This window comes from Rhinolophus sinicus, chromosome 14 (assembly GCF_057876585.1).
Source record: "Rhinolophus sinicus isolate RSI-liver-muscle chromosome 14, RSI-T2T, whole genome shotgun sequence".
NCBI classification, from domain to species: domain Eukaryota; kingdom Metazoa; phylum Chordata; class Mammalia; order Chiroptera; family Rhinolophidae; genus Rhinolophus; species Rhinolophus sinicus.
The window spans coordinates 143,316,642-143,333,884 of record NC_142514.1 but is presented as its reverse complement, the minus strand read 5'-3'; the positions used below and the strand labels follow the sequence as shown (position 1 = coordinate 143,333,884).

Below are 17,243 nucleotides of genomic sequence, written 5' to 3'. Positions count from 1 at the left end.
CTGAGCAGTATATATATATAAAAGCCTAGAAAATTCAGTCCCTTTCTCTTTTCTTGTCTCTGGATCATGTGTCTCTGTGGTTCCCAGCCATGTGGTAACTCCAGTTGTAAAATCCATGTCTATAGAGGAATCTGCAGTTTTGGAGAGTCAGTTGGATTTAAGAAATTATTAACATTTGGTTAATTGACAGGGCATACTGAGGAAGAAGGTATAATAATACATAATTTCAAATACATATTTTGGTGTTAGTTTGCTTTTTCTTTTTTTTCTTTTCCTACTTGTAGACAAGGTAGGCTTTTAGAAAGAAGTTACTGTGCACTTAGGAAATGAGGAATTATGCTTCACCTTCTTGAGGGTGGTGTATCTACATAAATTATTTGGAATTTTTCTCCATGGGATGTTTGTCTATTGTCCCCTATGTATCTATTTATTGGAACACTCGTTTATGTTAGTCTGGACTCATACATATTTGTTTCATACTTTAAGTATAATCCAGTCCTAGAACGTTTGACATGTAAAGAACTTTAAATCATTGCTCCTGTTCTTAAAACAAAAAACTGACAAAAAGAAAATTAAATGACTTTTCTTGGATTCATCAGAAAATTGATATTGCAGGGCAACCACAACCACAAATTTGGAAAAACTGGTGAATACAGAGAATATGGCTAATTGGAGCAGAAGCTGCTGGAGCCACAAGCTAGTAGGAAGTTTTCAAAGATAATTCTGATAAATCCTGGAGGATGAGTGTGGACTAGCATGGGAATGAGAAGTACTTTAAACTGTAGTCTTACGGAGGCCCCACACTTATGTTCAGCAATCCCAGCAGATTCTTATAGTAAAGATCCAAGCATGGTCTGCTGGCTCTGGAAGAGGAGGGGGAAGAGTTAACATTGTGAAATACACCCAGAGCATTCCCCATAATAGAAAACTCCTCTTCAGGGAAAAGACATTATTAGGCCCATATCTCACCTAGAGGAAGGGTATTTCTCTGACTCCTGGATGTTAGCTAGGCCTCAGTTTTCTGATGGGTGGAAGAAAAGTGGTTGATTTTCAGTTTTCCCAGCTTTTCCTTGATGTAAGGATAAGAGTGACAACTTCTAAGCTCTCTTTACCTGTTGGAGCTGAAATAAAGTCTCTCTGAGTTTTCTTTTACCCTCAGATTTTAGCCACATGAGTTTTTGCTACTTTGTTGCTTTTCCAATCTCTTTATACCCAATTAAAGATGTTCTCCCATCATTTCTACTTGTTTTCACTTGGTGGCTTTGTCTGAGTTACCCTATCAGCCATTAGTAGAAGTGGAAATCTAACCTCTTCCATGGCCAGGTTAGAAGAAATTCAGTATCTTTCTTTTGGGACTTGTTTTTACTCCTTGAAATGCCAAAGAATTTCAGGAACTTAGTCTAAACACTGTATGGAAAGAGAAACAGGCAATTTGACCCATCCATTAGCTCACTTCTGTTTATCAGCTGTCAGTGCTTCTTTTCTTGGTATGTGGGATCACTGTTAAAACAGGTGAAAGTACATATCCAATTCTGCCTTATTGATAGCTGTAATAAAGCCCTTGCTATCTAACTTTGTCAAAGGAAAGATGATTCAATTCCTTGAATTTTAATGGCCTAAGGTTCTCACTGTTGGGCTTCCAAGTTTACTGGCACAGTTGGGCCTTTCTTCTCAGTCTGCCCTAACGCCATGTGATTGTGTCAGGAGGTCCCAAACTTATCCACATGTCATCCTGGAGCCAACATTTCACCTTTGCTGATCTGGCATTGAAACAAACAAACAAACAAACAAACAATCAACTTCTCTTCCTGTTCACAAATTTTCATCATTTCTCTTCCAGGGAAAGTCCCACTTCAGATAATTTTTGTGTCCTTTATACTGCCAATGAACCATAGGATCTCACTGGGATTTTCTTAAGTCATTAGAGAAGTTGAAGTAATGTTAAATGTTAAAAAAAGAAGGGTTGAAATATTCTTCTTAGTGTTTAGTGCAAATTAGCTCATAAGTTGGCAAAGAGTTTGTAAAGTAACAAAATGATTCCTGTGACATTCTTGACTTATATATGGAGGGGTGTAAATGTCTAGTACATTGTTTTGTACACTTGAAACTAATAAAACAAAACAAAACAATCTGTAGGCTGTATAATACATCATTTGTATAAATTTTAACATTTGAAATATTGTACTTTGTTTATGAATACATAAGTACAAAAAAATAAACTGAAAAGGCATCATGAAAAAAAAATCTTGACTTACATAACTAAGAGGATCCTCTACATCAGGGGTGTCCAAACTTTTTTCAACGTTTTTCACTAAGGGCCATATGCGGTAAAATACACAAACAGCCAGGCCACTCACTTGAGGTGAAATACGTATTGCCTCACCTGGTTTATTTAAGTAAACTAAATATATTTTTGGAATTTGCTGCGGGCCAATTAACAATGGATCATGGGCCACAGTTGGCCCGTGGGGCACAGTTTGGACACCCCTGAATTAGAGCAACAAACAAACATTAAGTTTCTTGTTAAACTTGGCAAGAGTGGAAGTGAAATCAGGGACACATTAGTCCAAGTTTATGGGGATAATACCAAGAAAACCGCAGTGTACAAATGGATTAAACATTTTTCCGAGGGGAGAGAATGCGTCACTGATGAAGAGAGGTCAGGGTGGCCAGTAATGAGCAGAACCGATGAAACCATTGCAAAAATTCATCGAATTGTGCTTAAAAATCATCATCTGACTGTGAGAAACATAGCAGACCAAGTAAACATCGATAGAAAAACAATTAGGAAAATCTTAACTGAAAATCTTGGCATGAGAAAGGTGTATACAAAAATGGTCCCAAAGGAGCTCACTGATGAACAAAAGCAAAGGAGAGTCAAAGTTCGCCAAGATCCTTTGGAGAGGCAAGACAATGTTTTGGGCCATGTTATCACTGGTGATGAAACATGGGTGTACCAATATGACCCTGAAACAAAGTGTCAAAGCACACAATGGAAGTCAGCCAATTCTCCACAACCAAAAAAGTTCCATCAGCCCAAATCAAGAGTCAAAACGATGTTGCTAACCTTTTTTCATATCGGAGGGATTATTCATTATGAATTTGTACCAACTGGACAAACAGTTAACCAAGTTTACTACTTTCAAGTGCTGAAAATGCTGAATGAAACAGTTAGACAACCTAAAATTTTGCCAGCAATTCATGGCTCTTGCATCACGACAATGCACCAGCTCACACAGCACCGCCTGTGAGGGATTTTCCAGCCAGTAAACAAATAACTGTATTGGAACACCCTCCCTACTCACCTGATCTGGCCCCCAATGACTTCTTTCTTTACTCAAAGATAAAGGAAATATTGAAAGGAAGACATTTTGATGACATTCAGGACATCAAGGGTAATGCGATGACAGCTCTGATGGCTATTCCAGAAAAAGAGTTCCATAATTGCTTTGAAGGGTGGACTAGGCTCTGGCATTGGTGCATAGCTTCCCAAGGGGAGTACTTCATAGGTGACCATAGTGATATTCAGCAATGACGTATGTAGCACTTTTTCTAGGATGTGTTCACAAACCTAATTGTCATAACTCATATAATAATTTTTACAATCTCAGTATAGGAAAGGACTTAGTAAATAATACACAAAACCCCATGGCTGAAATGTGCTTTTTATTAAAATTAAAAATTTCTGTAAGGTGAATGACATCATAAACAAAATTAAAAGATAATTAGTAGACTGGAAGGTTGTATTTCCAACATAAAGCATTAACATCCAGAATGTATAGAGAAGGGCTACAAAAATACAGGAGTGAAAAAGGCAACTGAATAAAAAAATGGACAAAAGAAATGATCAGACAACTTATAGAAGAGAAAACCTAAATTATCAGTAATTATATGAAAAATGTAAATTAAAAATAATGAGCTAATATTTCTTATTAATCAGATTCACAACAATGTAAGTCTAATAATATAAAGCATTGTCAAGGAATTTAAAAAACAGTATCTCTCATAAACTACTAGTGGGAATACAAACTGGACTAACTATTTTAAAGAGCAATTTGACAATATCTGCTAACGGTGAAAATGTGAATATTTATGACCCAGCAATTCCACTTCTAGGTGTATACTCTAGAGAAGCTTTCATATATATGAAAATGGAAGCATGCATAAAGATGTTAACAGTGGTGTGCATAACAAAAAAACCCCACATAATTGTAAGTATATCAATAGATAAATAAATATAATTTGGCATAATCATATGCTGTAAAACTATGTGGCGATTTAAAGGAATGAAAAAGATCTGTATTTCTGCATAAATAGAACTAAAACATAATTCTCTGTATGGTCACACCAGTGACCATAGTGATATTCAGCAATGAGGTATGTAGCACTTTTTCCTAGGATGAGTTCGTGAACTTAATTGTCAGACCTCACATGGAGTAATTAATCCCGATTACCAAGGAGAAATTAGGTTGCTTCTATACAGTGGAGACAAGTAGACTATTTTGGGAACCCAGGGTACTTATTCTCTGAGGGACCTCTTAGTACTTCCATGTCCGATAGTAAAGGTTAATAGAAAAGTATTCCAACAAAAAAGGATGCTGAATCCTTAGCAGGATATTAAATCTTTAGCAGGATGACTGAGAATTCAGACCCTTTAGAATGAAGGTTCTGGTTACTCTACCAAGTTTTGACAGAGTTGGGGGGAATGTGGTAGATATCACTTATGACCTTGTGAACAATTATAGAAATTAGAACTGTAGTAGCTTCGAATATTTTCCATTTGCTTTTTATATGAAGCATTTATTCCTATATGCTAACCATTTTCTTTTCTATATATGCATACAAGTATTGGAAGTTAATGTTACAGTTTAGTCTTTAGGTCATAGAATATTCAGTGGGACTGACTGAATTTGAGAAATTGGTAATATATCCAGCAATGTGTACAATGACTCTTGGGACTGTACATCTTGTTATTTTGGAGGAAAAGGTAGAATTCCTTCCTTTGTATGAAGAAATGCTGTATCTTTTAAAATAGATGTGTTGACTTGTTTGATTATTTTATGGGAGTTCAAATGTGTGTAAAAAAGTGCATGTGGAAGCTAAGTAGTCAAAGGTGTGAACTATGCTGGTAATAAACTTATTGTGACTAAATTACAAATTCATATTTTTTGGTCTACTCTGTGAATGTGGGTCTGGGCCCTTTAAATAATATGACTTTGTCGGCTGGAATGATGCTGAACTTTGTCAGTAGAGAGCAGTGGAAAGACAATATAAGAGGAAAGTTTTTTTAAATTGATTAATTAATTAATTCACATAACATTCAGCACTTTAACCATTTGAAAGTGTTTAATTCAGTTCCATTACATTTATAATGTTGTGCAGCTATCACTTCTAATTACAGAAATTTTCATCACCCTTAAAAGAAACCCTGTACCCATTAAACAGTTGTTCCCCATATTCCCTTTCCCTTGGCTCTTGGTAATCACTAATCTGCTTCCTGTGCTTATGGATTTGCCTATTTTGGACATTTCATATAAATGGAATCATATAATATGTGTCTTTTTCTGTCTGGCTTCTTTTAGTCAGCATAATATTTTCAAGGTTCATCCATGATGTAGAATGTATCAGTACTTCTTTACTTCTTCTGGCTGGATAATATTTCATTGTATTGATATATCACATTTTGTTTATCCATTCATCAGTTGATGCACATTTGGATTGTTTTCATTTTTGGGCTATTATGACGTTGCTATGAATGTTCATGTACAAATTTTTGTGTGGACGTATGTTTTCAATTATATTGGGTATGTATCTAAGAGTAGAATTGCTGGATCATATGGTAACTCTTGTTCAATCACTTAAGAGGTTGCCAGACTGTTTTGTAAAACAGCTGCACCAGTTTACATTCCCACCAGCAGTGTATAAGCTCACGGTTTCTGACCTTGCTTTGGTCCCAGTGCTGCTTCTAAGAGGTTGTTCTCCAAGGTGAAATCATATGCAAACTTCCTGAGGTCATTCTTCAGACCATGGTCCAGGATATTTTCTTTGATACATAGGATTCAGCAGATCATGTTATGCCTGTCTCCTGACTGATTGTATCATGAATAAAGTATTTGTTAAGCATCTATTGTGCACAGAGTTGTGTATTAGGCTCAGAGAAGTACAAAATGAACACAGGTCAGGGTTCTTGTACACAAAAGTGTGCATTTTTGTTAGATGTGCAAATGGTAAAAGTTCATTTAGATTTAATTTAATTTATTGTTTTCTTGGAACTGCTTTTCTAGGGCATTTTCTAGGACCATATTCTTCTTTTCCTAGGAAGAAAAATTTCCCACACAATTAGATGAATTTTACCACATGTACATCATATCTCAAAGCATGGTAGTGGTGTATCTCTGGGTGGTCAAGAACATTTCATTTTTCTACGCTTACTTATTTCTAGTAATAGGAAATCTCATTGTAACTTTGTTTCAGTTAGTGAGGCTGACAGTTTTCATGATGTTATTGGCCATTTTTTCCCTAGTGAGAGATAAAGGCAGATTACAATCCAGGTCTATTCAGAGCTAAAACCTCTTCCTTTCCTAATACCTTGATGGCCTTCTAAAGCTGTAGTTAATTAATAGACACATCTTCACCCAGCCGAAGCAACCTCTAGAAGCCCAGTCTGAACTCGTGCATCCTGAGAGCATAGACCATGGGGTTGAGAGCGGGGGAGCTGACATTGTGCAGCACATTAAGGAGCACAGGCATAAGGGGAATCTTTTTCTCTGCAAGGTATGTGACAGCAAAATGATACCTGTGTTGCAGAACAGAATGAGGATGAGGTGGGAGGAGCTACAGGTACTCAGAGCCTTGGTCATTGTTTCTGCTGAGTTCAGCCTCAGCAGTGTGAAGGATTAGAGCACTGGGAGAAAAACATCAGAGCCGTATCACTCCTAACCAGGATCCGTGCTAAGATCAGTTGGTAAAATTTGTTTACAGTGATGTCATTACAAGCCAAGCTGATAACCCCCAAGTTAGAGCACCGGCAGTGATCAATTTCATTCTTGAAGCAATAGTGGCACTGGATGATCAACAGGTCATTTCTGAGCACCATGAATCCTGTGACTTTGACCATAAAAGCTTCACTAACTATGGAGGGGTGTCGAAGGGGTGGCAGATGGCTATGTATCTGTTCACTGCCATGCAGAGGAAGATACCAGGCTCCATACACAAGAAGCAGTGGATGGCATAGATCTGAGCAAAACTCTCAGGGAGGCTGATGGCCTTGGAATCAAACCAGAAGACAGCCAGAATCTTGGGCATGATGGTGGTGGCCAGGCCAATGTCCATGACTGCCAATATGCCAAAGAAATGGTTACGTGGGCTCATGCAATTGTGGACTCATGTTGGATGGTGATCAAGATGAGGAGATTGGCACAAAGAGCTAAGAGGTAGAGCAGAGCCAGGAGCAGGGACAGCCAGTGCTGCCACTCATATATGCATGGGAGCCCCAAGAGGATGAACTGGGAAATCCGAAGACTGGAACTGTTGGTAATACTGGTGGAGATATCCATGGCACAGGTGTCTCATTCTCAGTGTCTGTCCATAAAACTGAAATAGGAAGGAGGTTGCATGTATAAGTTCAGCTGAGGGTCCTGATTAGAGAGAGACTCTCACCACCAACCTAATTTCTTTTATTCATGAATGACCCTCAACATTTCTTTTTTTTTTTGCTCTTGGAAATATTCCACAGAGGAGCAATAAAGAAAGCCAAAATTAGCTCTAAATAGGTAGTTTAGAGCAGCGATTTGTCATTACCACTTGTATGTTTAATAAGCATGTCCAAATATGTTAACATATTTCCTTCCAACAGATAACAAATGTTAATATTTGGTTTTCTTCCACTTTTCTGTTTTCTGTTTAAGCAGTTTACATCATACAGAGGTAATTTTGTATCTTGCCTTTGTCTTTTAGCATTATGTTCTAAGACATAAAATAGGCTCTCAGTGAAAATATATTGCATGATTAAATACATGAACCACAGTTTTCCAGTATTATTAAAAACAGTATGTTATCTTAATTCAAATGACTGCTTTATATTCCTATATTTGGCTATTTCATAAATTACTCACCAATATTTTACTTTTCAGATAATTTTCTTTGATTAAAATTTCAAAAATGATACAAAAGCAATACATACAAAGGGCATAGCCACCTTAAATTTTACTTTTAACAATATTTTGATATTATTTTACATGTCATACATGCACATGGTAAAAAAAAACAAATCAAATAAAAAATATAAACAATGAAAAGTAACACTCCTGTGCTTGGGCTTCCCAAATCCCTTCCTTTCACCATAGGTAGCCATTAATACCAATTTCTTGGGAATCCTTCCGAGATAGTTTTTGCATGGACAAGAATATAGGTATATATATTTCCCATAAAAGGCAAAAATAAATGGTAGCATACTAATCATACCTTTTTTAATCCTTTGTTTCCTTTCCTTTTCTTTTCCAGCTTAGTTATCTTGGAGACTGTTCCTTATCACCATACAGATAGGTCTCATTGTTGTTAAGTTGCATGATTTTCTACCACATGGATGTCCAGTATTTTTATGAGCACTTTTGATGAATTCAATTTGCTTCCAGTATTTTGCTACTGTAAAAAATAATTAAAAATGTAGATTGTTCATGTATCTTTAAGCATATATGTAAGTTTTCCACAGAATAATTTCCAAGAAGTAAATTGTTGGGTGAAATGGGAAAAAAAATGATTTTGATTGACATTGCCAAATTGTCTTTTCAAGAAGTTTTTCTGGTCCTACATGACAACAGTGCTCTTGTCATACACTGAAATGTTGCTTCATAGATACACTGTAGTACTTTACACACCCAGAATTAGTTATGAGTGTGCATTTCATCGCATCCATGCCATAACTGGATATTTTGATTTAAAAATTTTTATTAATAAAATAAGTAAAAATTGATATTTAAATTCTGGTTTACCTTTCACTTCATTATTTAGTGAACTTTGGCTTTTTCAAAGGTTTCTCCCCTCATTTATATGTTTAGTCCATTTTCACTTTTAGCTTTATGTTTAACTTGTCTTGTAGTATTAAATGAAATGTTTTTCAAGTGCTTAGCATGGAGTCTGGAAGCACGACCTTATGAATTTGTATGAGTTTCACTATAGTTTAAAAATATATCCTCTATCTGCTGAATTTTCCAGAAATATTTCCTCATTCCTTTTCCATTAAATTTTATTTATCCTTTTTAAAAACAAATTAAACATGTTCATACATATAAACTTTTATGTATTCATTACAATCGTACTTTTAAAATTAGTTATTTCATGATTTTAAGCTTTAAATAATGTAAAGTCACATATTTTAATAAGTATTTGCTGTATTTCAATTACAAAATTTATTTTAAGATTAATTTTGTAACTTATTTGAAATTGGACATGGAGTAAGAAAGTCTCTAAATTAATTTTACCCACAAATAGCTAACCCATTGTTCCTGCACCATTCAGTAAATAAACCTTCCGCTCCTCATTAATTTGCAATGTGTTTTTTTGTCAAATATTAAGTTCGAACATACATTCAAGGATAATTGCCTAACTGGACAGTCTTCTCTGTTTTTAGTGCCAGTACCAACTGAATTAGTATATTTAGTATATGGTAGAGAAGAGTCTTACTAATAATTTCAAATAATTTTTTTAAGTTAAAGAAAGACTGATTGAGTCTCCAAATGTCTATATTCTATTAATGATAAAACTAAAAGTGCAGTTTCATTCTTTTGCACGTGGCTATCAAATCTCCCAGCACCATTTATTGAAGAGGCTGTCTTTGCTCCATTGTATGTTTTTAGCTTCTTTGTCAAAAATTGTCTGTCCATATTTATGTGGTTTTATTTCTGGGTTCTCAATTCTATTCCATTGGTCTATGTGTCTGTTTGTCTGCCAATACCATGCTGTTTTGATTATTGTGGCCCTGTAGTACAAGCCAAAGTCAGGAAGTGTGATACCTCCATTATTGTTCTTTTTTCTTAAGATTGCTTTGGCTATTCGGGGTCTTTTGTGGTTCCAAACAAATCTGATGATTTTTTGTTCTATTTCTTTAAAATATGCCATTGGGATTTTGATGGGGATTGCATTGAATCTGTATATTGCTTTGGGTAATATGGCCATTTTAACTATGTTGATTCTTCCAATCCATGAGCACGGAATGTCTTTCCATTTCTTTGTGTCTTCTTCAATTTCTTTCAAAAAAGTCTTATAGTTTTCAGCATATAGGTCTTTCACATCCTTGGTTAAGTTTATTCCTAGGTATTTTATTCTTTTTGTTGCAATTGCAAAAGGAATTGTTTTTTGTATTTCTTTTTCTGAGATTTCATTGTTAGTATATAGGAAGGCAATGGACTTTTGTGCGTTGATTTTGTAGCCAGCAACTTTACTGTATTCGTTGATTGTTTCTAATAGCTTTTTGGTGGAGTCTTTAGAGTTTTCTATATATAGCATCATGTCATCTGCAAAGAGTGATAATTTAACTTCTTCATTCCCAATTTGGATGCCTTTTATTTCTTTCTCTTGCCTGATTGCTCTGGCAAGTACTTCCAACACGATGTTGAAAAGCAGAGGTGACAGGGGACATCCCTGTCGTGTTCCTGAATGTAGAGCAAAGGGCTTCAGTTTTTCTCCATTAATTATGAGATTAGCAGAGGGCTTGTCATATATGGCCTTTATTATGTTAAGGTATTTTCCTTCTATACCTATTTTATTAAGTGTTTTAATCATAAATGGATGTTGTATCTTGTCAAATGCTTTTTCTGCATCAATTGATATAATCATATGATTTTTGTCCTTTATTTTGTTTATGTGATGTATCACATTGATGGATTTGCGTATGTTGAACCATCCTTGTGCCCCGGGGATGAACCCCACTTGGTCGTGATGAATAATCTTTTTAATGCATTGTTGTATTCGATTTGCTAGAATTTTATTTAGGATTTTTGCATCGGTATTCATCAGAGATATTGGTCTGTAGTTTTCTTTTTTTGTGCTGTCCTTACCAGGTTTTGGTATCAGGGTAATGTTGGCCTCATAAAATGAGTTAGGGAGTACTGTCTCTTCTTCAATTTTTTGGAAGAGTTTGAGCAGGATTGGTATTAGATCCTCTTTGAAGGTTTGGTAGAATTCACTAGTGAAGCCATCTGGTCCCGGACTTTTGCTTTTGGGAAGGTTTTGGATGACTGATTAGATTTTGTTACTGGTGATCGGTCTATTTAGATTGTCTAGTTCTTTGGGATTCACTGAACACTACTTAGAATGGCTATCATCAATACAAATAATAACAAGTGTTGGAGAGGCTGTGGGGGGAAAAGGAACCCTCATACAGTGTTGGTGGGAATGCAGATTGGTGTAGCTCCTATGGAAGGCAGTATGAAGGTTCCTCAAACAATTAAGAATAGAATTACCATATGACCCAGCAATCCCTCTCCTGGGTATATACCCCCAAAATCTGAAAACATTTATCCGTAAAGATATATGTACTCCGATGTTCATTGCAGCTTTATTTATAGTGGCCAAGACATGGAAACAACCAAAGTATCCTTCAATAGATGATTGGATAAAGAAGATGTGAGATATATATATATATATATATATATATATATATATATATATATATATATATATATATATTATTCCATTGTATATATGTAGACATATACAATGGAATTATACTCTTAGTATAATACTAATACTAAGAAAAGATGAACTAGTATCATTTGCAACAACATGGATTGATCCTGAGATTATCATGCTAAGCTAAATAAGTCAGATAGAAAAATTAGAAACCATATGATTTTAGTGATATGTGGTATATAAAACTGAAAACAAAGGGACAAACAAATAAAGAAACAAAAACTCATAGACACAGACAATAGTTTAGTGGTTACCACAGGGTAAGGGTAAACGAGGTCAAATATATGGTGATGGAAGGAGAACTGACTCTGGGTGGTAAACATACAATGTGATATATGGATGATGTATTACAGAATTGCACACCTGAAACCTATGTAACTTTACTAACCTTTGTCACCCCAATAAACTTTAATTAAAAAAAATAAAAACAAACCTGTCCCTATTCTTGCTTCTTAATAAAGTTAAAGATAATCTACCATTGTCCTTCTATCCTCTTTTCCCCTCATACCAATGAATTTTCCATGGAAGCAGAAAACACATATAAACCCTAGCCTGGGGGATGAAGGGATCTCTTCCACTAGCAATTAGAGACCGCCACTCTATCTTTGGGGTGGCCTTTGTTTTCTTATGTACTCTGCTAAACAAACGTATTTTTACTTTAAATTCTGTATTGGCTCACATTTAAATTCTTTCCTATGTGAAGCCAAGAACCCTCTTTTCCTGTAACAAAACAAGGTGGTCCCTTTCCCCATAGCAGGAAGCCTCTCCTTGCTTCTGCTTGCAGGGCTTTGGCCCTCTCTTGACATGGCACCCTGGAGTATGCTGTTCAAAATATTCCCTGCTGGAGTTGTTCCCTGAGGCCCCAATAAGAGGAAAAGACCTTGTTAAACCTTTGTTTGAAGAGGAGGCAGAAGTACTAATTGGTATATCGATGGTGGGAGCTTTGCTTTGGATTCCTGAAAGCAATGCCTGAAAAGGTGCCCATTATATACCCTGTTCTTGGGACATGACTGGTAGCTTAACTTCTCATCCCTCTGTAGGTGCAGCTCTTTGGTGAGTAATGGCTAAGGGTAGGCCCAAGGAAGAGAGATATATACAGGCTCCATCACAAATTAGCTTTCCCTCAAGCTTTCCAGATCTGGATAATCTGACAGGTTGTTTGGGATGGAAATGCATGGTCTCGATATCACTAGGGATAACTGGAAATACCGCCAATACTCTGTACATCGTCAGAGGTCTATCTGGATCTTCCAGGTTATGTGGACACAGGCAAGGGAGGGATTAGGTGTGTGCAAATTTCTTCCTCCAAAAGCAGGCAAATATTCTAGTCCCAGCTCATCAGTCAGCTATTTGTAAATCTGCTCCTGTTTGAAGCCCACAGGGTGAGTCACATTAATGGAGGCACCTAAATCTGTGTACCAGATTTTTCTTGTTCCAGGACCCCTTACCTCCCTTTACCTACCTCCCTGATGGAGGTAGAGGAGCTGAGCATACTGGGGCAGACTTTTCCTTAAGGCACAATCTTATAATGAGGGACATTTGCTAGTCCTGAGGGGATAGTTGGGACATCAGATGCAATTATTTCTTACATTGTTCTAAAGACACTGTTACATTCCACAAGGTGGGCTGAGGCTTAGGGTTGGTCAGCTTTGAAGATAGTTTGAAGCAGATGCTCAGGTGATGAGAACCACATTTCCTCATGCGCTCTACATTTCCACCCATTACCACACTCTGGAGGTGCTGAAGGGAACAAGGGGTGATTGGGAGGGAGGAAGGGAGCAGTGTCAGGGAGGATATAGTATTTTTTGACTGGGTTGCTCCAGATTACTCCTATACAACATCTGCCCATGGGATGAATCTATCATGTTTTGTTAAATCAAATGCATTGTCTTTGAATCTCTAAAATTTCTGTTGTTCTTAAACAGATCCCTCCTAATGCATCATTTATTTCTTAAAATTTAGTAAAAATAATAAAATTACTGTTTTTAGCATTTGACAAATAATTTTCATATTTATATATCATTGGATTCTCACAATGTTCCTGGGAGGTAGGCTTTGATAGACTCATTTCACATATGAGGAAATTAAGGCTTGAAAATAGTTAGATGCTTTGCTTAAAGTCACACAGCTGACATATGGCAGAAATAGTACCCTAAACCAGGATCTTGACTCCTGGTCCAGAGTTTGTTTCATGACACCAGAACTATTGGTCCACTCAGTTCTCCCATCTTCCCAGCTCTCATATCTCTGCTGTCATCATATAGTCTTCTTAGCATCTGTGGTTGAAAATATGGGAAATAATCACACGGTTTCTCTTGGGGAGAAAAACAAAAGGTTCTTGGCTATTTTAACGCTGTGATGCTTCTTATTTCTTGAATAATGCTCCTGGACCAACTTCTGCTTCTTTCCCTCATGGTTAGAGACTCTTTTTGCTGTCACTGAAACTGAGATCAATATGGCTGCAGCTTTTCTGCCTGGAATGTGAATCAATTATGTTATGATCCAAAGCCCTCTCAGACCCTAGCCCAGGTCTCTGTGTGTCCTTGTGTTTTTCTTTCATGTGAGAGGATTGTGGTACTGGAGGTATTGGGGGGTAATGGGGAGACATATAATTCCTAAATCACTCTTTAGCTTTTTGATTCCTCTATTGCCAACCTTTGGCCACAGACACTGGATGTTGTTTCTTGGTTCTGCAGCAATCACTGCTAACATGGAGACAGGATGATAACTTCCTAGTTCAGGGATCAGTGGATATAAGTTCTTATCTGATTCTGTCAGTAAATATATCTGGGACCCTGGGCCATTGACTTCTTTCTAGACCTCAGTTTTCTGGTTTGGGCATAGGACATGTTGGGCACAGGACATGTTGGGGATCTGAATAATTTTGTACACTTTGTGTGATTACATGAAAAATGGAACTATCCGCCCTTTTTCTCTCTTGTTCTCAGTAATGTGGCTCTGACACAGAATTCTTTGGCTTTCACTTGGTTATTATTACCAAGAACTTCTGTTTATTCCAGGTCACCACAGCTCTGAACTTTGTGTCTATCCCTGTACAACCGTACCTTGAAGGAGAGGGAGATACAGGAGATGGTGAAATCAGGTAGCCATTGAGATATTGGGGACAGAAACAAGATGTGTATTTGTGAAATGACTGGGGAATAAGCCAAAGAAGAACCTGATCACTTAGATTCATCAGGGACTATGTGTTCTTAACCTGTCAGTCAAATGAAATTTAGAGGAGTGGGATGTCTCCAAATTAAGGGATTTTTCAGATGTTAGGATTTTAGGCATTTTCAGTTGAAGGCTAGTAGTATAAGACTATGGGACCATATGAGACCAGTGTTAATTAAATTTAGCACCAGCATTCAGAACTTGGGAATATGAGCAGGATGTGAAGGATTTTGATTTAACACCAGTTCCTGAACATTTACTTAAATCTGGTTATGTGAATTGCTCCAGGTCACAGATATATTAGGGTATTTAATTCTGGAAGCTGGAACCTAGTTTCTGAACTTCTTGTCCAATGCATTTCCCATTGGACCAAACTGACGTGACTCTTCTGTGTTTGAAGATCTTGCAGAAATATTGACTAAACTGAAAATTATTCTTCACTGTTTTTGGAAACTGTGGGGGCAAGAGTGATAGTGATGGTTGTTTTACTGAGAGACCATATATCTTGAGCTCCCAACCCCCATGTTATTGAATTTAACCCACTTTTTTTTTTTTTTTTTCCCAGTGGCATTTTGCTCTTCTAAATGAGATGCTCACCACAGTTCTCGCCAATAATTCTCATCTCTTCCCACATACTTTCTTCCTGGCTGGCATCCCAGGACTGACTGCTGCCCACATTTGGATCTCACTTCCCTTTTGCTTCATGTTCTTTCTGGCAGTGACTGGGAATAGTGTCATGCTTTTTCTCATCTGGACAGAACGCAGCCTTCACCAACCCATGTTTTTCTTTCTTGCCATGCTCTCCTTTGTCGACCTGATTCTCTCCCTCTCTACTCTGCCCAAGATGCTGGCCATTTTCTGGTTTGGTGCTACAGCCATCAGCTCCCACTCCTGTCTTTCCCAGATGTTCTTTATCCATGCATTCTCTGCCATGGAATCAGGAGTGCTTGTGGCCATGGCCCTGGACCGCTTTGTGGCCATCTGTAACCCACTGCGTTATGCAACTATTCTTACCCCGGTTGTCGTCGCCAAGATTGGAGGCCTGGTGGTGCTGCGAGGTGTGGTATTAACCATCTCTTTTCCAAGCCTGGCCCATCGGCTGCCCTACTGTGGCTCCCACACGATTGCCTATACCTACTGTGAGCATATGGCAGTGGTGAAGCTGGCCTGTGGGGCCACCACAGTGGATAACCTCTATGCTTTTGCTGTGGCAATCTTTCTTGGTGTGGGAGATGTGGCCTTTATTGCCTACTCCTATGGGCAGATTGTGAGGACTATAATTCATTTTTCTTCACCTGAGACACGTGCTAAAGCAGGCAGCACATGTACAGCTCATGTCTGTGTCATCCTCTTCTTCTATGTACCAGGCTTTCTATCTGTGATCATGCAGCGTTTTGGCCCACCCACAGCCTCTGCTGCCAAGGTCATCCTTGCCAATCTCTACCTGCTCTTTCCCCCGGCACTGGATCCCATTGTCTATGGGATCAAGACCAAGCAGATCCGGGAGCAGCTGTTTAAAATAATAAACCCCAAGAGGATTGATCCCACCTGAGTACAGTTCTCATCAGCTAGACTTCACGGGCCAGGGTGACCATCCCCTGAGGGGTGGGAACCCCACAGCCCAGGTCATTTACCTGGAGGGGACAGTGAAGAGAAAGCAAATAAAGCTATCCTGGGTGTTTGGAAGTTGGTAAATCTCTCCTGAGGCCTATGGTGTTTAGATATTGGGATGGAAAACTGAGAAGGCTGGGGGTATCTCAACTGATCAATTAGCAAATAATTTTTTTGATACCTTTTTTTTCTAAAAGTTTATGACTAACTTGTGTTGACAAGATAAATGCATCATGTAATTAAGAAACAGTTAGGACTTTGACAGACCTGGATCAAGTGACTTAAGAGCTTAGGAAGAGATGAATTAGGTGCCTATTTCAAACATACGAAAACATGGGTCACTTCCCATCATCATGACACTGACGCATAACCAGTATGTGGGAGCAGATAGGCTCTCTCTATCAGAAAAAATTGGCATCACAGAAATGGGTTGCAAACTATCGAGATACTTTAGAGTTTTCAGTTTATGAGAGAAACTCTTTAAAAATTCATGTTCCATATTACTCCAGAATTGCAGATAAAGCTTGATTTCTTTATTCCATGTACTTTTCCAGCCTGTTTTTGAGATGGATGACTGTCTATGACTCTTGTAGTATTATGTAGTTTTATCCTCTGAGAGTAATAATAATTCTTTTATTTCTTCATTTTTTAGCCTACGTGTAGAGACTTGAGTTAGAGTTTATTGTATACAATAATTATTGTTCTAATTCTTGATTGTTTATTTTCTGTCTTCATTTCTAACTCCCTTGCAAATCATCTTCTTGTTCTTA

At 37.4% G+C, this 17,243-nt stretch overlaps 2 protein-coding genes across 2 annotated transcripts; one reads left to right on the top strand and one right to left on the bottom strand.

The window, feature by feature from the left end:
* Positions 1–6,612: 6,612 nt before the first annotated feature.
* OR56B4 (olfactory receptor family 56 subfamily B member 4) lies at positions 6,613–7,556 on the bottom strand. The gene is given in 5 exon segments (XM_019755826.3): positions 6,613–6,788; positions 6,791–6,907; positions 6,910–7,155; positions 7,158–7,371; positions 7,374–7,556. Coding segments are annotated over 5 exon segments (936 nt in total).
* A 7,895-nt stretch (positions 7,557–15,451) lies between these two features.
* On the top strand, positions 15,452–16,414 carry LOC109460430 (olfactory receptor 52E4-like). The gene has a single exon (XM_019755825.3). It carries the CDS (start codon positions 15,452–15,454, stop codon positions 16,412–16,414), a length of 963 nt encoding a protein of 320 aa, XP_019611384.3.
* The last annotated feature ends 829 nt before the right edge of the window (positions 16,415–17,243 follow it).

Bases quoted from the DNA above. Each gene is read 5' to 3' on its own strand.
- LOC109460430 (XM_019755825.3), top strand. From the start codon at position 15,452: ATGCTCACCACAGTTCTCGCCAATAATTCTCATCTCTTCCCACATACT.